The following is a 15715-nucleotide window of genomic DNA, read 5'->3' on the forward strand; positions in this document are numbered from 1 at the left end:
ATTAGATAGTGATCACCAAGTAGCCGTGTACGTGGCGAGGAGCGCCTGGTTGACCGTCGGACAGGGGAGGCCGGCGGCGTGCAGCAGCTCAGCTGAGAGCGTCGAGTCGAACACCTTGTTACTCTGGAAGTAGATCTCGAACGAGTCGATGCCTGCCGCCAGCTTCTGCAGCTCCAGCGGCGCGTCCTCCTTGGCTGCGGCTTGCTGCAGTTTGTGCTTCCACTCCACGTACTCGACGGCTGCCAGCGACTTCGTGGAGCCCATTGAAGCCGCGAAGAACTGGAAGAACGCGTCGCTCTTGACTGGTAGCGACGGGTTCTGGATGTGCAGCGTCTGGCCCAACGCCTCCACCGGACGGAGAGCGGCGAAGTGCACGATGGCACGAGATGCGTAGTCCACGGGAGTCATGTCGAAGTACCAGTCGGAGCGCGCCGGCACAGCGCCAAGATGCGAGCAGCCCTTGAGCAGCAGGAAGATGAAGTCGCTGGTGTTCCACTGCCCAGTGAGAGAGGACGGAGCCATGTTGCCAGGACGCAGAATCGACACGGGCAGCCCGCGCTGAGCGGCCTCGTGGCACATTTGCTCGGCCACCCACTTGCTCTGCGCGTAGCCATTCTCGAGCTGGTCGGACAACTCGCTCAAGTCAGCGGTCTCGAGGAACTTGGGTGCTGCAAGCTTAGACGGGAACACTCCGTTCGTTGAGATGTAGTGGACGGGCTTCACGCGTGTCTTGGCCAGCCCGTTGGTCACCGCAAGACGCAAAACTTCTTGCGTTCCCAGCACGTTAACGCTCTTCAGAGACGAGTAAGGTTTCACTAAGTTGACATCTGCGCCGTTGTGCAGGATCGCGTCAATCTCAGTTGCGAGCATCTTGAAGGTGTCGGCATCCAGCCCCAGAAGTGGCTGCGCCAGGTTGCCCGGGACAGGAACCACGCGGTCGTCTAGGTGAAATTTCTGCGCTTCGTCGAGAAGTGCAAATTCCTTGAGCGCTTTCTTGATGCGATCCATCGCTGCGTCCTCATCAGCGGCTCGCACCAAGCAGAACACGACGCTCGTCGTGTGCTTCAGCAATGCGTGCAGCAGGTGAACACCTAGGAAACCAGTAGCACCCGTCAAGAAAAGGTTGCGTGGAGGAAGACCAACCATTTCCACGCGGTAGCGACTGTAACCAGCCTTGCGTGTGGCTGCTGGGTATATCGACGCGTCCAAGACGGCTTCGAGAGGAAGAACCACCTTCTTCTCGTTCTTTTCAACCTCCGCCGTGGCATTTCTTTCACTAGTTTGTCCCAGTGATTGATCAATTCTTGACGCGATAGCACAAAGTTCGGGAGACGACAGGATATCTGCCAGCGTCAAGTGGACTCCAAACGTGTCACGGATGCTGGAAACAAGCCGCGTCGAGAGTAAGCTGTGACCACCCACATCGAAGAAACTCGCCTCGTGGTGCAAGACGCTATCGTTTTCGAGGCGGAGCAGGTCCGACCAGATTGAGGCAAGCTTCTTTTCCGTTTCTGTCTGCGGTAGATTCTTAGGGTCCACTGACAAGTCAATCGATTCGTTGCGCAACTTCTTAGCTTCTTCTATCGATGGCATCTTCTTGCGGTCCAATTTGCCACTTGCGCTGTTAATTGGTAGTGCATCAAGCTGCACGAACACGGACGGGATAGCGTAGTGCGGAAGCTTTTCCTTCAAAAACTCGCGAAGGTTTGACGCGCTTGGCACCTTTTCCCAATCCTCAGGCACAATGTAGGCGACCAAGCGTTTGTCCTCGCCTTCGTCACCTTCCGTAAGAACCACTGACGTAGACACCAGAGGGTGCTGCGCCAACGCTGACTCGACAGCGCCAAGCACGACACTGTATCCACGAATCTTCACCATAAAATCACAGCGCCCAATCAATTCGAGGTGGCCGTTTGGCAGAAAGCGTGCACGATCGCCCGTCCTGTACACGGTCTCCCCCGGCACGACATGCTTCAAAAAGCGCTGCGATGTCTGCTCCGGGCGGTTGAGGTATCCGATGGCCAAGCAGGGTCCACCAATATACAGCTCTCCTGGGACTCCGACAGACACAGGCTTGTTGTCGTCATCCAACACGTACGCTTTCACGTTAGGCATGACCTCGCCGCAGGAAGCATACTTCGTCGAAAGTGAGTTGTCGAAGTCACTCATTGCTGCTAAATCCACCGCGCTCACGTCGTGGCATTCGGACACGCTGTACAGGTTTTGTAGCTCACACTGAGGGAAGAGACGAACAAAGCGGTCACGAAGCTCCAACGTCACCACTTCACCACAGAGCCACACCAACCGCAGCTTCGAAAGGTTCTGCAGCAATACTTCACGAGAGCAGGTGTCGAGAATCAGCTGCAGAAGCGATGGCGTGAAGAGGATGCGTGTGATGCCGTTGACTTGGAGGTACTCCACCAGCTTGATGGGGTCGTAGATGCTGCTGTCGGGGATGACATACAGCGGTCGGTTCCCTAGCATCGGGCGCAGAAGCTCCCACACAAAGAAGACGTGGCAAGCTACCCGATCATCTTCCTTGTAGGGGCAGTGCTTGAGACGCCAGTCGTATGAATGAACAGCGCCGCGATGAGGGCAGCAGATTCCCTTGGGCACACCAGTCGTTCCCGACGACATGACCACATACGCGAGGTCATCCGGGTGTGTCCGCGTGCGGTCTGCCGGCATCACTGGAATGTTGCGCTGGGCTAGAGACTCGAGCCAGCCATCATCCAGCTCAAGAGCCTGCTGCCAAGCTGGCAGACGGTTGCGGAACTTCTTCTTGGTAAGCACAATGGTCGGCTTGGACTCCTCCATGACGCGTTCAAGAAGATCCGGCGGGTACACGATCTCCAACGGCATGTACGCACCTCCAGCCTTCAATGCCGCGATGTACGCGATCACAAACTCGATGCAATGTTCCATAAAGATACCCGAGATGCAGTTAGGGCGCACCCCAGAGTGGAACAGGTAGTCTGCGAGTCGGTCACTCTGCTCATTAACCTGGCGGAAGGTTAGTGTCTTGCCCTCATAGTACACAGCAACTGCATCAGGCGTGCGCTTCGCAGCCTCCGCGAACATGTCATGCAAACACTTGTCCGACGGATACGCAGCCGTCGTCGCATTCCTCTCGTCGATCAAGGTGCGCGACTCCACGACTGCACTTGCCGTGACAGCTTCCAGCTTGGCAATCAAAGCGTTCGCGAAAGCCTCTTGGCTCTCCGCACTCGTCAAGTAGAAGTGTCCACCTGTAAACACTTTCACGTCGAACTCGCTGTTCGCGCAAATGCCCTTCCACTTGGACAGCGAGTCCACCGGAGCGGCCGTATCGTCCGAGCCACCGAACACGGTGACGCCCGAATGAATTTGCACCTGCTTCTGCTGCTTGTACCATTGAACGACGCTGTTGTGCAGCTTCAGATCGGCTCTCAGTCGCGTTAGCAGCGCTTGCCGCTGCTCCGGGATAGCCAGCAGCTGCTTGTCGGTGCCTCCCCACTGCTCAAGCAGATCCAGCAGATTTGCGTCTTTCTGGAGATCGTCGTAGAGCTCCCAGCTGCCAGGCCCCGCCGCCCCCGAGAAGAAAACGTGGCGGGGCGTCGAGAACTTGCGCTGCTCGAGGTAGTGCGTCAGCGCCAGCACCACGAACGCACCCAGACTGTGGCCCACCAGCACGAAAGGCTTGCCGAAGAAGCCGCTGCTGAGCTGCGCGCAGATGGCAGCCACGAGCTCCAGCGAGTCCTGCACAGCTTCCTCCGCTGCCCACGACCAGTCGATGCCCCAGAGCTCCACGGCTAGCCCCGCAGAGCGGAAGCTCTTGCCCCACTCGAGCGCCAGCGCGCGCGACGCGCCGCCCGCGTGGGGCAGCACCAGCACGCGCAGAGGCGCCAGCTCCGCCTCCTGGAAGCACGTGGCCATCACTTGCGGCGCCATTCTTGGTCGACTTGTTCTGCGTCTTACGTGGCAAATATCCGAATGAACGCTGAAGCTTCGATCCGCCCTGATTTGTAGGGAAAAGCCGCTGAAAAGCCGAGAACACTTTGGTCATTTACACACACTCCACCTACTTCATCCAAAGTAATTTACATTGGGAAAGAGAAAAAGTGAGAGGGAGCCCGAGTCAACTGCATCTGCAGACCATGACGCCGCGCGGAATTCGAGCGTGAACGTGAGTGAATACGAGCAGGATATCGTGTGTATGTGTGTGTGTGTGTTTTTTTTTTTCACGCGGGAACACGCGGCATCTGGGTCAAACACGGCGTTGGTGGTTGGCTGTGAGGCATTTCACTAATCGAATGCCACATTCGCTCTGCTTGCCACAACATTTTCAGCGGCAGTGCCCTCATGTTGATATGAATATAGCTATTTATTGTCTGTGTAGGCCGATTGCTATTTCTGCTCAATGTGCCGGCACTTCGAATTGACCTTGGTCGTCCACTGTTTCGAGGACAGAAGCCTGGCGAAGTAGCCTCGCTCGACGTAGACCATAGAGCATGTCGGAAAGCGAGGTGGTGAGTGTCCGTGGGCTGGACGTCCTGCTTTGCCGAACTAACGATACATTTGTTGACTACAGCCTCAGGACGCGCCGTATTCCGACGAAGAGTTCAGCTCCGATCATGAGGGCGGCTACGAGGATTTTGCTGATGAAGATGCGGTGGTTGGCACAACGCAAGATGCTGTTCACGAAGGGAGCCCAATGGACGATAAATGCGACGAAGAGGTCGACGAAGAAGATGCAGAACGGTATGACGGCGAGTTCGATGAAGATGAGCCAACAGTAGTTGATATCGACTTACCCAAAGTAGGAAATGATGTGACGATGAGGGAGCAAATTCTCACCACTGCAGCTGTGGAGCCACAAGTCGATACGTTGGCTGTGGGAGGCTCGCCGGGCGCCAACGCTGCCACAGAGGGTCAAAGTGACGCATCCGACGACAGTGAAGCTGAATACTCAAACGATATGGAGAACGATATTCCAGTAGCACCATCAAATAATGCAGATTTTCCCAGCGCCCCTAGCGAGGAAAGCGTGACCAAGCGCAGATCGAGTGTTCCAGTGTCTGTAACTTCTGGACTGTCCGATGATTCTCCACCTAAAGCTGGATTTGTCCGAGCTGGCAGCATGCCGATGATAATGTTGGATAGACCAGTCGACAAATGGATGGATACTCTCCCCCAAGAATTATCACCTGAGAGGACTGACCGATTCAGAAGGCAGAGTGCACTCCCCGTTCTGGACGAAGTTCACAACCAGAATTCTGTTGTTGAAGAAGACAACACGGATGAGGATGAGAGCTGCGCTGATGATAACAATGACAGCTACTCGGTGTCCAGTATTTCAAATTCGCGGGCTCGAGCACACTCATATATGGATCTACAATGTAAAAAGACCGTTGTTCCCATACGAAGGGCCCAGTCACTGTTGTACACCGGCTCGTTGCCTAGAGTTGTGGAGGTAATTCTCGGCGAAGATATTGAAGCAGGAAGCGATCATGATAACGAAGACTTGTACAGTGATGAAGATGATGAAGACAACTATGACGATGGTAGCCAAACTAGTTTTCAAGGCGAAAACGAAAACGACGCCACACAACCAGTGAGTGGAGATCGCCCCAAAAGTGGGATCAGTTCAATCCTGGATAAGGCAAGCGCGCCTACCGACGCTAGTACTCAGGGTGGTCCCCTTTCAAGGAACGAAGGGGAAACATCAATTCTTTCTGGTGACCCCAATTCTAGTTCACTTGCACCTCTGACTCCTACAAGTGCAGCATCTTCAGATGAACAGGACCTACCCAAAGAAAGAGACACACCACTACCTCCGCAAAAAAACATAGAGGACGATGACTACGCAGATGAAATGGAAAACGAGTTCCCTAGTGATTCCAACACACCTCACTTCGAAGGAGACATGCCTCCCAAATCTAGCGGCGAGGCAAGCGACTTTGATGTCGACGAATTTATTGAGGACGGGCGGCGTGAGACAGAAACGTTACTCCAAGAGGTTCGTACATTACTTCAGCAACAACAGCAGCATGAGAGCGAACCTCCTGTCCAGCAAATTATTGCCTCGCCAGACATGTCGACAACTACAGGGAGTAGCGCCGCAGTTTCGGAAAATCTTGTCGGGGGCGACAAGGAATCTGATGGCATTGGAGATGAGAAATACTCGACTCCATACGATGACGAAGAATTTGTTGATGTCGATGGTGAGGCTACAAACCAAGATGCCTCAGAGAAGGATGTAGTTGGCGATCATGGTGGCATGGGAAATTACGAATTTGATACAGATGACTACGAAGAGCACGACGCTGAAGCCTTTGTTTATGACGAACCAAACGCGCCAACACAGCTCGTTGATCCAGATAATACCGTAGATATCAATCTACCACCAAGTACGATTGCGGTTGACAGGATACAGTCATGCAGCGAGACAGCTTGCACTTCCGACAGCCCAGTCGAGGCGGAAAATGAAGTTTCGTTGTCAATGCCCAGTGAAAATCCGATTTCAGATGGTATCGTACTAGAAGCAGTCGAGACACAATCCGCTCCAGTTCAACCACCCCAGCCCGAGGCCTCATACCCGACTGAGCTTTCCTCAGCAGTTGGGGCTGGGAAGAGGATTACAGCTATTACGAATGAATCACCGAAGTCAAATCGATCCGAAAAAGCACAAGTGGCATCTCAACCAGCTCGCTCCAAACAACCTGCGACTACTTCACCGAAACAGACAGCACCGACGATAAAGCCATCACGCCCACCCGGAAACAGACAAGTTCCAGCAGCTTCTGTATTACCATTGCATAGCCAACCCACGACCCCGCCGGGGTCTGCTCGGGACAAGGTAAGAACTTTTACATCCGAATGCAAGACTCCAAATCCAAATCCGGCCGTCTGCAACACTACTGAGACAACAGGTGGCAGTTCAAGCGAAGCTACTGTAGAGAGCTCACCGACAAGGAAGCAAGAAAGCCCGTCAAAGTACAGGAATGGGATTTCATTACCACAATCGCCGTCGAAAACATGCTCGCGCCCGTACGAATACCTCCCAAACGAATACCCGCAACTGCCTCGAAAGGAGGCCGTTTTTAAGCAGAAAGTGAGTTCAAAGCCTTCGACCCGCGGAGAAACAAAACGCCGACTACTACAGCCCGTGAGAACACCAGCAAACCTGCGTTTTGATCTCCCAAAGATGGACAAGACGAAACGCGACTGGCTTTTCGTCAACATGTTTCGCTACGGAGACGACCTGAGCAAGTTTGAAGCGTTTGTTCCGCCAACTTTGCTCGCGAGGCCTCCAGCCACAAAGGAGACCAAGAAGCGACCACTGTCTGCTCGCCAGGTATACGGGAACTCTCATACGTCTGGATTCGTTTCTTCAGGAAGGAAGCTGGTTCAGCAGACGAATCCTCAGATGCAGGATCGAGAGCGGAAGTGGGTGGCCACCACGCCGCACGACTCGAAGCTCCCGCCGTACGACTCCATCCTGGATAAGTACTGCACCACCGTCACCAGTCCCGTGGTCCAACGCCAGATCTACGAGACAAGGCACCGAGATCTGTCTCCGCAGTTGGCGTTTGTTCTAGAGAAGCGGGTGGAAAAGCACTGCCGCAAAGGTTTTCACGACCCCTTTGGTGGCGTCAGCTCGTCCTACAAGACCGAAATCGTGCCGACATCCCCAGGCGACGACACGAGACCACGACAAATATCTACACGCTCGCACACCAAGCCAGGGCTGTTGGAGAAACCCGTGGCAAGGCTAACAGCAGCAGAGGAAGAATAAATTGTCTCGGTAGTATAATTGATGTTGTGTAACAACCGCCTCTCGATTGAAGTGGACAGCCAAGCAGGTATGCCTATTCCGCTATGCTTCTAGGATCACATGGAGAAGCTTCACATTTCCAGCGTGAACAGCTCGATGCATGTCGAAGAGCGGAGCAGTGAATAGACTGCAGACTCGACGGAGACGGACGGACGAGGCCAACTGGCGCTGGCCGGCCACATTTCGCTGGATACATCATGATGTGACTCATCATTGCACTCGGCCTGGACAGGGAACGCTATCGTCAATGCTCGCCGTGATACTCGCGGCCACCGACATTCGGCGCACGGTCAGTTGATATGCGTAATGACCGCAACAACATCGCACGCTACCTAGGTACATTTGTAAATCACAGCCAGCATTCCTCGATAAAGTTGACTTGGGTTTTGTATGGGGAGATGCGCTATGAGTGCCTGATCGCTCTGCGTTTTGATTGGCCCGAAGACTTCCCAAATGAATTGCAGCCTCCCTTTGAATTGCAGGCGACCAATCCCCCTTCCGACACCTCACATCCCGAACTCGTCAGGACGTAGGAAGGAGCACGCCCTCCCTCGAGTCGATGGATCAGCGCAACTACGGCATCCCTGGCGGCCGCGGCGGTCTTCCCGGTGGTATGCCCCAGCAGCAGCAGCAGCAGCGCGTGCCGCAGCAGCCGGGAATGCAGCAGCATTACAGTATGCAGGACATGATGTTCGACCCTCTGCCCATGAACAACGGCATGTACCACCAGTCCCCCGGCCACCTCATGCACCAGCAGCACCCGGGGTCGCGTGCGGGGGGAATGCAGGGTCTCGGTGGCCTCATGCAGCAGCAGGGAATGGTGGCTCCAGAGGACGACCTGGACGATCTCATGAGCGCGCTCGGAGACCCCGTGGGGATGAATGCGCAGCAGCAGAGCGTCGGACAGATGCCCAGCCACGTCTACGACCAGTCGCACCTTGTGCCACCGCGCTCGCAGGCCCCCAACCTCCAGCCTGGACGCACCCAGGGCCTGCCGCTGCCGAGTCAAGCACCACCCATGCAGCAGAACATTCCTGGCTCGATGCATATGAACCAGATGGCCCCTAATGGAGTTCCTGGACGCATGGGCGTTGGTATGCAGCAGCCTCATATGGGCGGGGCTGTAGTGCCATCCACTATTGGCGGTATTGGTGGCCTCGGTGGGAGCATCCCGGCACCCGCTGCCCCCCGACAGGCTGCCGTTGCACCCAGCGCCATTGTACCTACTTCTAAGTCCACAACTTCGCGCGGACTTACAACTTCGAGCAACAACGACGGAAGCAGCGACGAGGACGGAAATTTGGGCGAGGACGATGTCCAGAAGAAGAAGGAGCGCCGTCGACAGCAGGTGCGCTACGCGTCGCGCCGTCGCCGCAAAAAACAAAAGGACGAGGAGAGTTTCCTGCGCGACCGCATCGCGGAGCTGAAGGAGCAAATCCGCATCATCGGCGGCGACCTGACGGAGCAATGCTCTCAGATGGCGGGCATGAGCGAGCAGGCGCTGACGGAGGCGTACGAGAAGCAGATGCTGACGGTACAGACTCTGCGCAAGGACAACAACAAGCTGAAGGAACAGCTGCTGCAGCACGAGAACTTCGCGCGCATGATCCAGTACGGTCTGAACGCGCTGCCGAGCGACTGCCGCGACGTGGACCGCAAGAAGATCGCTGGTGTGCCGATGTGGATCAGCGACCAGATGAACCCGCTGAAGGGTCCGACGCTGGTGGTGGATCTGAATTTGTGTCATGAGGCTGTGCGTCACGCGTATAACGAGTTGAAGACTTTCGGTCCGACCGTGAACTCGAAGACGAACGTGTGCTACGCGATGGGCTGGAAGACGGAGTTGTGGGCTGCGAGCACTTGCCTGAACTTCCGTGCAGTACGTTCTATCAGCGACAAGAATATTCGTGAGGTTGCCGACGCGTCGTGGGAGATTATTACCTCGCCGGACAAGTTTAAGCGTATCTACCCGGATGTGAAGCAGTTTCGCATTCTGCAGAAGGTGACGGACGATATTGTGGTGGTCCACCGCATCGCCTCGGTGGCGTCAGACCTTTCGGACCGCGAGTTCATCTCGGTTGCGTTTCGATTCCGTGACGGGGACAACTACTTCATTGGTATCAAGTCTATTACCGTTCAGACGGAGGCTGCCGAGAACTGCATCCGTGGTGAGGAGTGCCAGGGCTGGATGTTTGTTGGCGGGGAAAATGAGACGTCGCAGTGGAAGGCTCACTTCCTTGGGTACTACGACGTGAAGGGCGAGAAGGATGACAAGGTTCTGAACCAGCTTGCGAATGAGGCGATGTTCGGCATGCTCCGATGGGAGAGCGAGGCGATGCACCCGCTCAGCGTTTAGAGCGGCGATTCGTTCTCTTTTGATGGCCCTCTTTGCTCCATGCCGGTAGCGAGCTTGATTTGAAGCGTGCGCTGGGAGTAGAGCGCCATTGTTACGTAGCAGACTTGTAAGTTGTCCGAACTTGGGTGCCAACCCATTAGGGTGACAGCATACCTGCCCCACGGTTGTCGATGACCGTGCTGCAGGTCTGACTGAGTACATGCATACCCTGTGTGTTGAAAATATAAAAAGGAAACAAATATACATCTACAATCGTGTGTTCCACGCTTCGGTCGCGTAAAGAATGTTGCCCCATTAAAAAACGATGTTGCCTGCTACAAGCCGCAGTGGTCACAAATTATCGGGTGACTGACGGACACCAAGAGCGCCAATTTCAGGTGCTGTCAAGCTCGGCGGCAGTGCTGCAACCGGCCCCAGCACCACGCTGACGAGCGCAGAGAGACCAGCGAGAACCGTTGCGACAAATGGGGCCGCGCGAAATAATGCATGACTCATTCCAAGCGCTGACACAACAAAAGGCGACGGCAACGTGGCGGAATTCGTCTACAGCTTAGGTGGTCGGACTTGCCTTTGACTTGCTTGCTCACCCATCGTCATTGATGACCCTCTGCTTGCCGCTGGGCTTATTAATAGTAGAAATAGAATAGATGCCAGCGTGCGCTCACCGCAGTGCCCTCTTCGCTCTGGTCGACCAGGGTGAGTCGACACCGAGCATTGCATCTCGCAACCAAGTTGACCGCGCGTGAGAGAAGTACAACAGCATCTACTGGTCTAGAAAGCTAGGAAATGGATAGCAAGACTGTAATTTCCCAAGTGTACTTAGTCCACTCAACGCTTTAATGGTGCACTGGCATGAAGACGCCAACCACAACCAGCAGGCCCTTTACCGCACAGCCAAATCCGAATACCTGGTCGGACTGGCTATGTATGCTACTACACCCGACTGGACGGCGACGCGGCAGGCAGTAGCCCTGCCGCCCAGCGATCTCTTTGCAGCTCCTCCCTCGAGTCAAACTCGTCACCATGTTGCTCGACCAACACTGCAGCGATGTTTGCGGCTGCTGCAGTCGGCATTGCATTCGGCGGACAGTCTCTTTCGCGGACTTGAATATGGCTGACTCGGAGGACACATCGGTTCCATTTTTATGCGGCATGGACAGAAGGATGCGCACCGCTCGCGTGCGAGGCAGACGTCCATCCGGGCAAAGGCGCGCCAAATGTACGTATGGCGGTAACTCGCTCATGCCGTAGCAGCACCTCGGCAATCTACGTCTTGATGTCCATTCGCCTGCATGGAGTCACGTGCCGTTGCTCCAGTCGCCATGTTTAGCCGCTTGGAGCCAGCAGCGGAAGTACAGTACAGTACCGCCCCTCTCTCCTCTTTTTCAGCCAATCAAACGGAATTACAACTGTCTATTGGCTGAAAAAGCGCGGAATGAATCGCACGAATGAATTGCAGGCCGCCCAGAGGCGGGAGAAGGAAGGCAGCACATACCAATCTGCCAGCAACGAGAAGGAGCCACCGCCCGACGCGAGCCATCACGTTGCCTCATCCCCGCCGCCCTCTGCCTTCTACACGAGGCCCCGATGGACCAGCGCAACAACCCGTACGGTATGCCAGCCGGCCGCGCGGGAATGCCTGGCGGCATGCAGCAGCGCGCGCCGCAGCAGCCCAATATGCAGCAATACGGCATGCAGGACATGATGTTCGACCCTTTGCCCATGAACAATGGAATGTATCACGCGTCGCCGCCCATGCATCAGCAACACGGCGGCATGGGCCTCATGCAGCATCCAGGAATGGTCGCGCCTGAGGATGACCCGCGCTTCGTGGACGACCTGCTGGGCGCACTAGGCAACGACCCCGTGGGGCTCGGCAGCCAGCAACAACATCTCGGACAAATGCCCGGCCACGTCTATGACCAGCAGCAACATCATTTTCAGCCTGGGCGCACACAAGGAATGCCCATGACGAGCCAAGCGCCGACCATGCAGCAGGGTGGGATGCCAGGATCCATGCACATGAACCAGATGGCTCCCAATGGAGTTCCTGGACGCATGGGCGTTGGTATGCAGCAGTCTAATATGGGAGCACCGTCGGTGTCGTCCGGCCTTGGCAGTCTTGGTGGCCTTGCAGCTAACATTCCCTCGCCTGCTGCCCCTCGACAGGCCGCTGTTGCACCCAGCGCTATCGTACCAACATCCACAACGTCCAAGTCTTCGTCTAGTTCGCGTGCTTTGGCAACTTCGAGTAACAATGGCGGGAGTAGTGATGAGGACGGAAATTTGGGCGAGGACGATGTCCAGAAGAAGAAGGAGCGCCGTCGACAGCAGGTGCGCTACGCGTCGCGCCGTCGCCGCAAAAAACAAAAGGACGAGGAGAGTTTCCTGCGCGACCGCATCGCGGAGCTGAAGGAGCAAATCCGCATCATCGGCGGCGACCTGACGGAGCAATGCTCTCAGATGGCGGGCATGAGCGAGCAGGCGCTGACGGAGGCGTACGAGAAGCAGATGCTGACGGTGCAGACTCTGCGCAAGGACAACAACAAGCTGAAGGAGCAGCTGCTGCAGCACGAGAACTTCGCGCGCATGATCCAGTACGGTCTGAACGCGCTGCCGAGCGACTGCCGCGACGTGGACCGCAAGAAGATCGCTGGTGTGCCGATGTGGATCAGCGACCAGATGAACCCGCTGAAGGGTCCGACGCTGGTGGTGGATCTGAACTTGTGTCATGAGGCTGTGCGTCACGCGTATAACGAGTTGAAGACTTTCGGTCCGACCGTGAACTCGAAGACGAACGTGTGCTACGCGATGGGCTGGAAGACGGAGTTGTGGGCTGCGAGCACTTGCCTGAACTTCCGTGCAGTACGTTCTATCAGTGACAAGAACATCCGCGAAGTAGCGAATGCATCCTGGGACATCATTACGTCACCGGAGAAATGCAAACGCATTTACCCAGACGTGAAGCAGTTTCGCATTCTGCAGAAGGTGACGGACGATATTGTGGTGGTCCACCGCATTGCCTCGGTGGCTTCGGATTTGTCCGACCGCGAGTTTATCTCGGTTGCGTTCCGGTTGCGCGATGGCGATGACTACTACATCGGACTCAAATCCATCACGGTCCAGACTGAAGCTGCCGAGAACTGCATCCGTGGTGAAGAGTGCCAAGGCTGGATGTTCATCGGTGGAGAGAACGAGACGACGCCGTGGAAGGCTCACTTCCTTGGATACTACGACGTGAAGGGTGAAAAGGATGACAAGGTTCTGAACCAACTCGCGAATGAGGCGATGTTCGGCATGCTCCGATGGGAGAGCGAGGCGATGCACCCGCTCAGCGTCTAGGCCAAGCAGTTTTTGACACAGCCCAAGTCCAGCTCCAAATTTCGCGACCGTATGGTCAGACCAACTTTCTGTCTGTTCGTGAGCATGGGCAGCAACGTAGCGTAGCTTCAAAATCGTACAGCTACCGCGCGGTCAACAGTAGCAACAGACCCCTGCGCAACTCTGCATTATGCGGCACCAAGCTCTTCACTCACTATATCAAAGTTTGCTCTTGAACCAAATCATTCTCGAACCAAAGTTCCAACAAACAAGAGATGCATAGTGCTAGTCGCACTCTCACAAATGGTGTATTCCACATAAAGTACCCATTTCCAAATCTTGCAGATTTTCATCCAATCAATCGAGGTCCCTGCTGCTTACCCACTACTTTCGAATTAGCACCGAAAAATGTCGACGCACTCGGCCAAGTCCGCGACGTCGGGCGGCTCCGCGCCCCGCAAGATGCCGCCATGCTCGTTCTTCGCGGCCGGTAAGTGCCGCAACGGCAGCAGCTGTAAGTTCTTTCACGCACCGCGCGAGGACCAGGCGGTGAGGCCGCTGCCCTGCAAGTTTTTCCTTCAGGGAACGTGCAAAGCGGGACGCGACTGCAAGTTTTCGCACTCGGAGGAGGCGCAGGCGGCGGCCACGCGTGTGAGCGCTAGCAGCGGCGAAAAGACGGTGGCGCCAGGCTCCTACGGCGTCCCCTGCAAGTTCTTCAAGTACGGAGATTGCTCTACAGGTGACAAGTGCCCGTACCTGCACGTGCAGAAGGAGGAGGAGCACAAGGACAAGGCAGAGGCCGCGACGGAAGGCACCTCAACGCCCGAAAAACATCCTGATGAAGAGGAGAAGCTTGCTACTCTAGTAGCTGAAACGCCGGGTGGAGAACAGGATGTTGAGAAGGAGGCGGAGGATGTGACGGAGCTGAGAGACTTCATCTCCAAGGAAGAAGGTTCGTGTGGGGTGTTTATCGTGATGCTTTTGAATGGTTGGTTGATAATTATTGGTGTTGCTGATACAGAGTTGTACTACTACGGAGCACCCGGCGATTTTGAGGACGAGGCGGCCGAGTCTGGTCCCCTGATGCCGAAGGAATCGTACGTCGAGGCGACCACGAAAAATGTGAAGAGTAGACCGCTGTCTTTTGATGAAGAGCGACCTGCTCCACCGTACGTTTGCCGGATCTGAACATTTCCAAATCATTTGGCGCTTGGCACTGACATTTGTGATTTATTGCAACCGTTCACAGCAAAATTTGCACATTCTTTTTGCAAGGATTGTGCCGATATGGCGACACGTGCTTCTACGCGCACTCATTGCCGGAGCGTGTAGAGAGCGAGGAGGAAATGCTGGCCATGGGTGAGGAGATTCGCCTTTCACAGGACCTGGAATGCGGCATTTGCTACGAGAATATTATTGGCAAGGGCGAGCGTTTTGGGCTGCTATCTGGATGCAGCCACTCGTTTTGCCTTACGTGCTTGCGCAACTGGCGAGGTGCCGATCAGCCGAAGCAGACTGTGCGTCAATGCCCTGTATGTCGCGTGGAGACGAAGTTCATCATCCCGTCCAGCCGGATGGTGACCAAACCTGAGCGCAAGAAATTCCTCATCGACGTATATCGCGTACGTGTATTTATTTTCTATGGCTACCATCGATGGCTTATTGTTTTTCATGCGAACAGAAAAACTTGTCGGCGATCCCGTGCCGTCACTTCGACGAAGGAAGGTACGTTCGCCATCCCAAATTCGATTTTGCCGTTCGCATTACACAACGTGTGGTAACATTTTGCTTTTGTGCTTACTATTTATAGAGGAACCTGTCCGTTTGGCACCAGCTGCTTCTACGCACACCGCTACCCGGATGGCACATTGGCATCACGCCAAGTGCGAACTGCCGTTGATGCCGACGGGCAGTACGATGTTCTTCGTCAAGTGCGCCTCGAGCACTATTTCCAACAGAACGACAGCAGCGACTAACTGCGCCGTGATTGCTGGCCTGTAGTCACTCATAGGCTCTGGTATCACCAGAGCTTCTCCGCCATTCATAGTGCTTCATGTATAGAGCTTTGCATTGGACGTCTTGGAGCTGCAGCTTTTCCTCTCAGTTCACGAACACTAATCTGTAATGCCATTCCAGCGAGTAAGCTGATGGTGGTCAAGCAAGAAACAAATACTTCAGTATATCGCAGCATCACACGTCTTGCTAACGAAGTTGGTGCTGCA

General features: G+C 55.2%; 5 protein-coding genes across 5 annotated transcripts; 4 read left to right on the forward strand and 1 right to left on the reverse strand.

Moving 5' to 3' along the window:
• Window positions 1–12: 12 nt before the first annotated feature.
• KRP23_6516 (Linear gramicidin synthase subunit D) lies at window positions 13–3930 on the reverse strand (the record flags this gene model as incomplete). The annotated part of the gene is made up of 1 exon (XM_067891716.1): window positions 13–3930. The coding sequence occupies one exon, from the start codon at window positions 3928–3930 to the stop codon at window positions 13–15; it is 3918 nt and encodes a 1305-aa protein (XP_067746045.1).
• A 560-nt stretch (window positions 3931–4490) lies between these two features.
• On the forward strand, window positions 4491–7777 carry KRP23_6517 (uncharacterized protein; the record flags this gene model as incomplete). Its single annotated transcript, XM_067891717.1, has 3 exons — window positions 4491–4508; window positions 4571–6389; window positions 7377–7777. The coding sequence occupies 3 exons, from the start codon at window positions 4491–4493 to the stop codon at window positions 7775–7777; spliced, it is 2238 nt and encodes a 745-aa protein (XP_067746046.1).
• A 598-nt stretch (window positions 7778–8375) lies between these two features.
• On the forward strand, window positions 8376–10172 carry KRP23_6518 (uncharacterized protein; the record flags this gene model as incomplete). The annotated part of the gene is made up of 1 exon (XM_067891718.1): window positions 8376–10172. The coding sequence occupies one exon, from the start codon at window positions 8376–8378 to the stop codon at window positions 10170–10172; it is 1797 nt and encodes a 598-aa protein (XP_067746047.1).
• Window positions 10173–11759: 1587 nt separating this feature from the next.
• KRP23_6519 (uncharacterized protein) lies at window positions 11760–13514 on the forward strand (the record flags this gene model as incomplete). The annotated part of the gene is made up of 1 exon (XM_067891719.1): window positions 11760–13514. One exon carries the CDS (start codon window positions 11760–11762, stop codon window positions 13512–13514), a length of 1755 nt encoding a protein of 584 aa, XP_067746048.1.
• Window positions 13515–13901: 387 nt separating this feature from the next.
• KRP23_6520 (putative E3 ubiquitin-protein ligase makorin-1) lies at window positions 13902–15469 on the forward strand (the record flags this gene model as incomplete). The annotated part of the gene is made up of 5 exons (XM_067891720.1): window positions 13902–14445; window positions 14515–14662; window positions 14743–15115; window positions 15175–15218; window positions 15304–15469. The coding sequence occupies 5 exons, from the start codon at window positions 13902–13904 to the stop codon at window positions 15467–15469; spliced, it is 1275 nt and encodes a 424-aa protein (XP_067746049.1).
• Between the last annotated feature and the right edge of the window lie 246 nt (window positions 15470–15715).

The sequence above is a fragment of the Phytophthora ramorum genome (assembly GCF_020800215.1).
Source record: "Phytophthora ramorum isolate Pr-102 chromosome Unknown Phyram_PR-102_s0005, whole genome shotgun sequence".
Lineage (NCBI taxonomy): Eukaryota > Oomycota > Peronosporomycetes > Peronosporales > Peronosporaceae > Phytophthora > Phytophthora ramorum.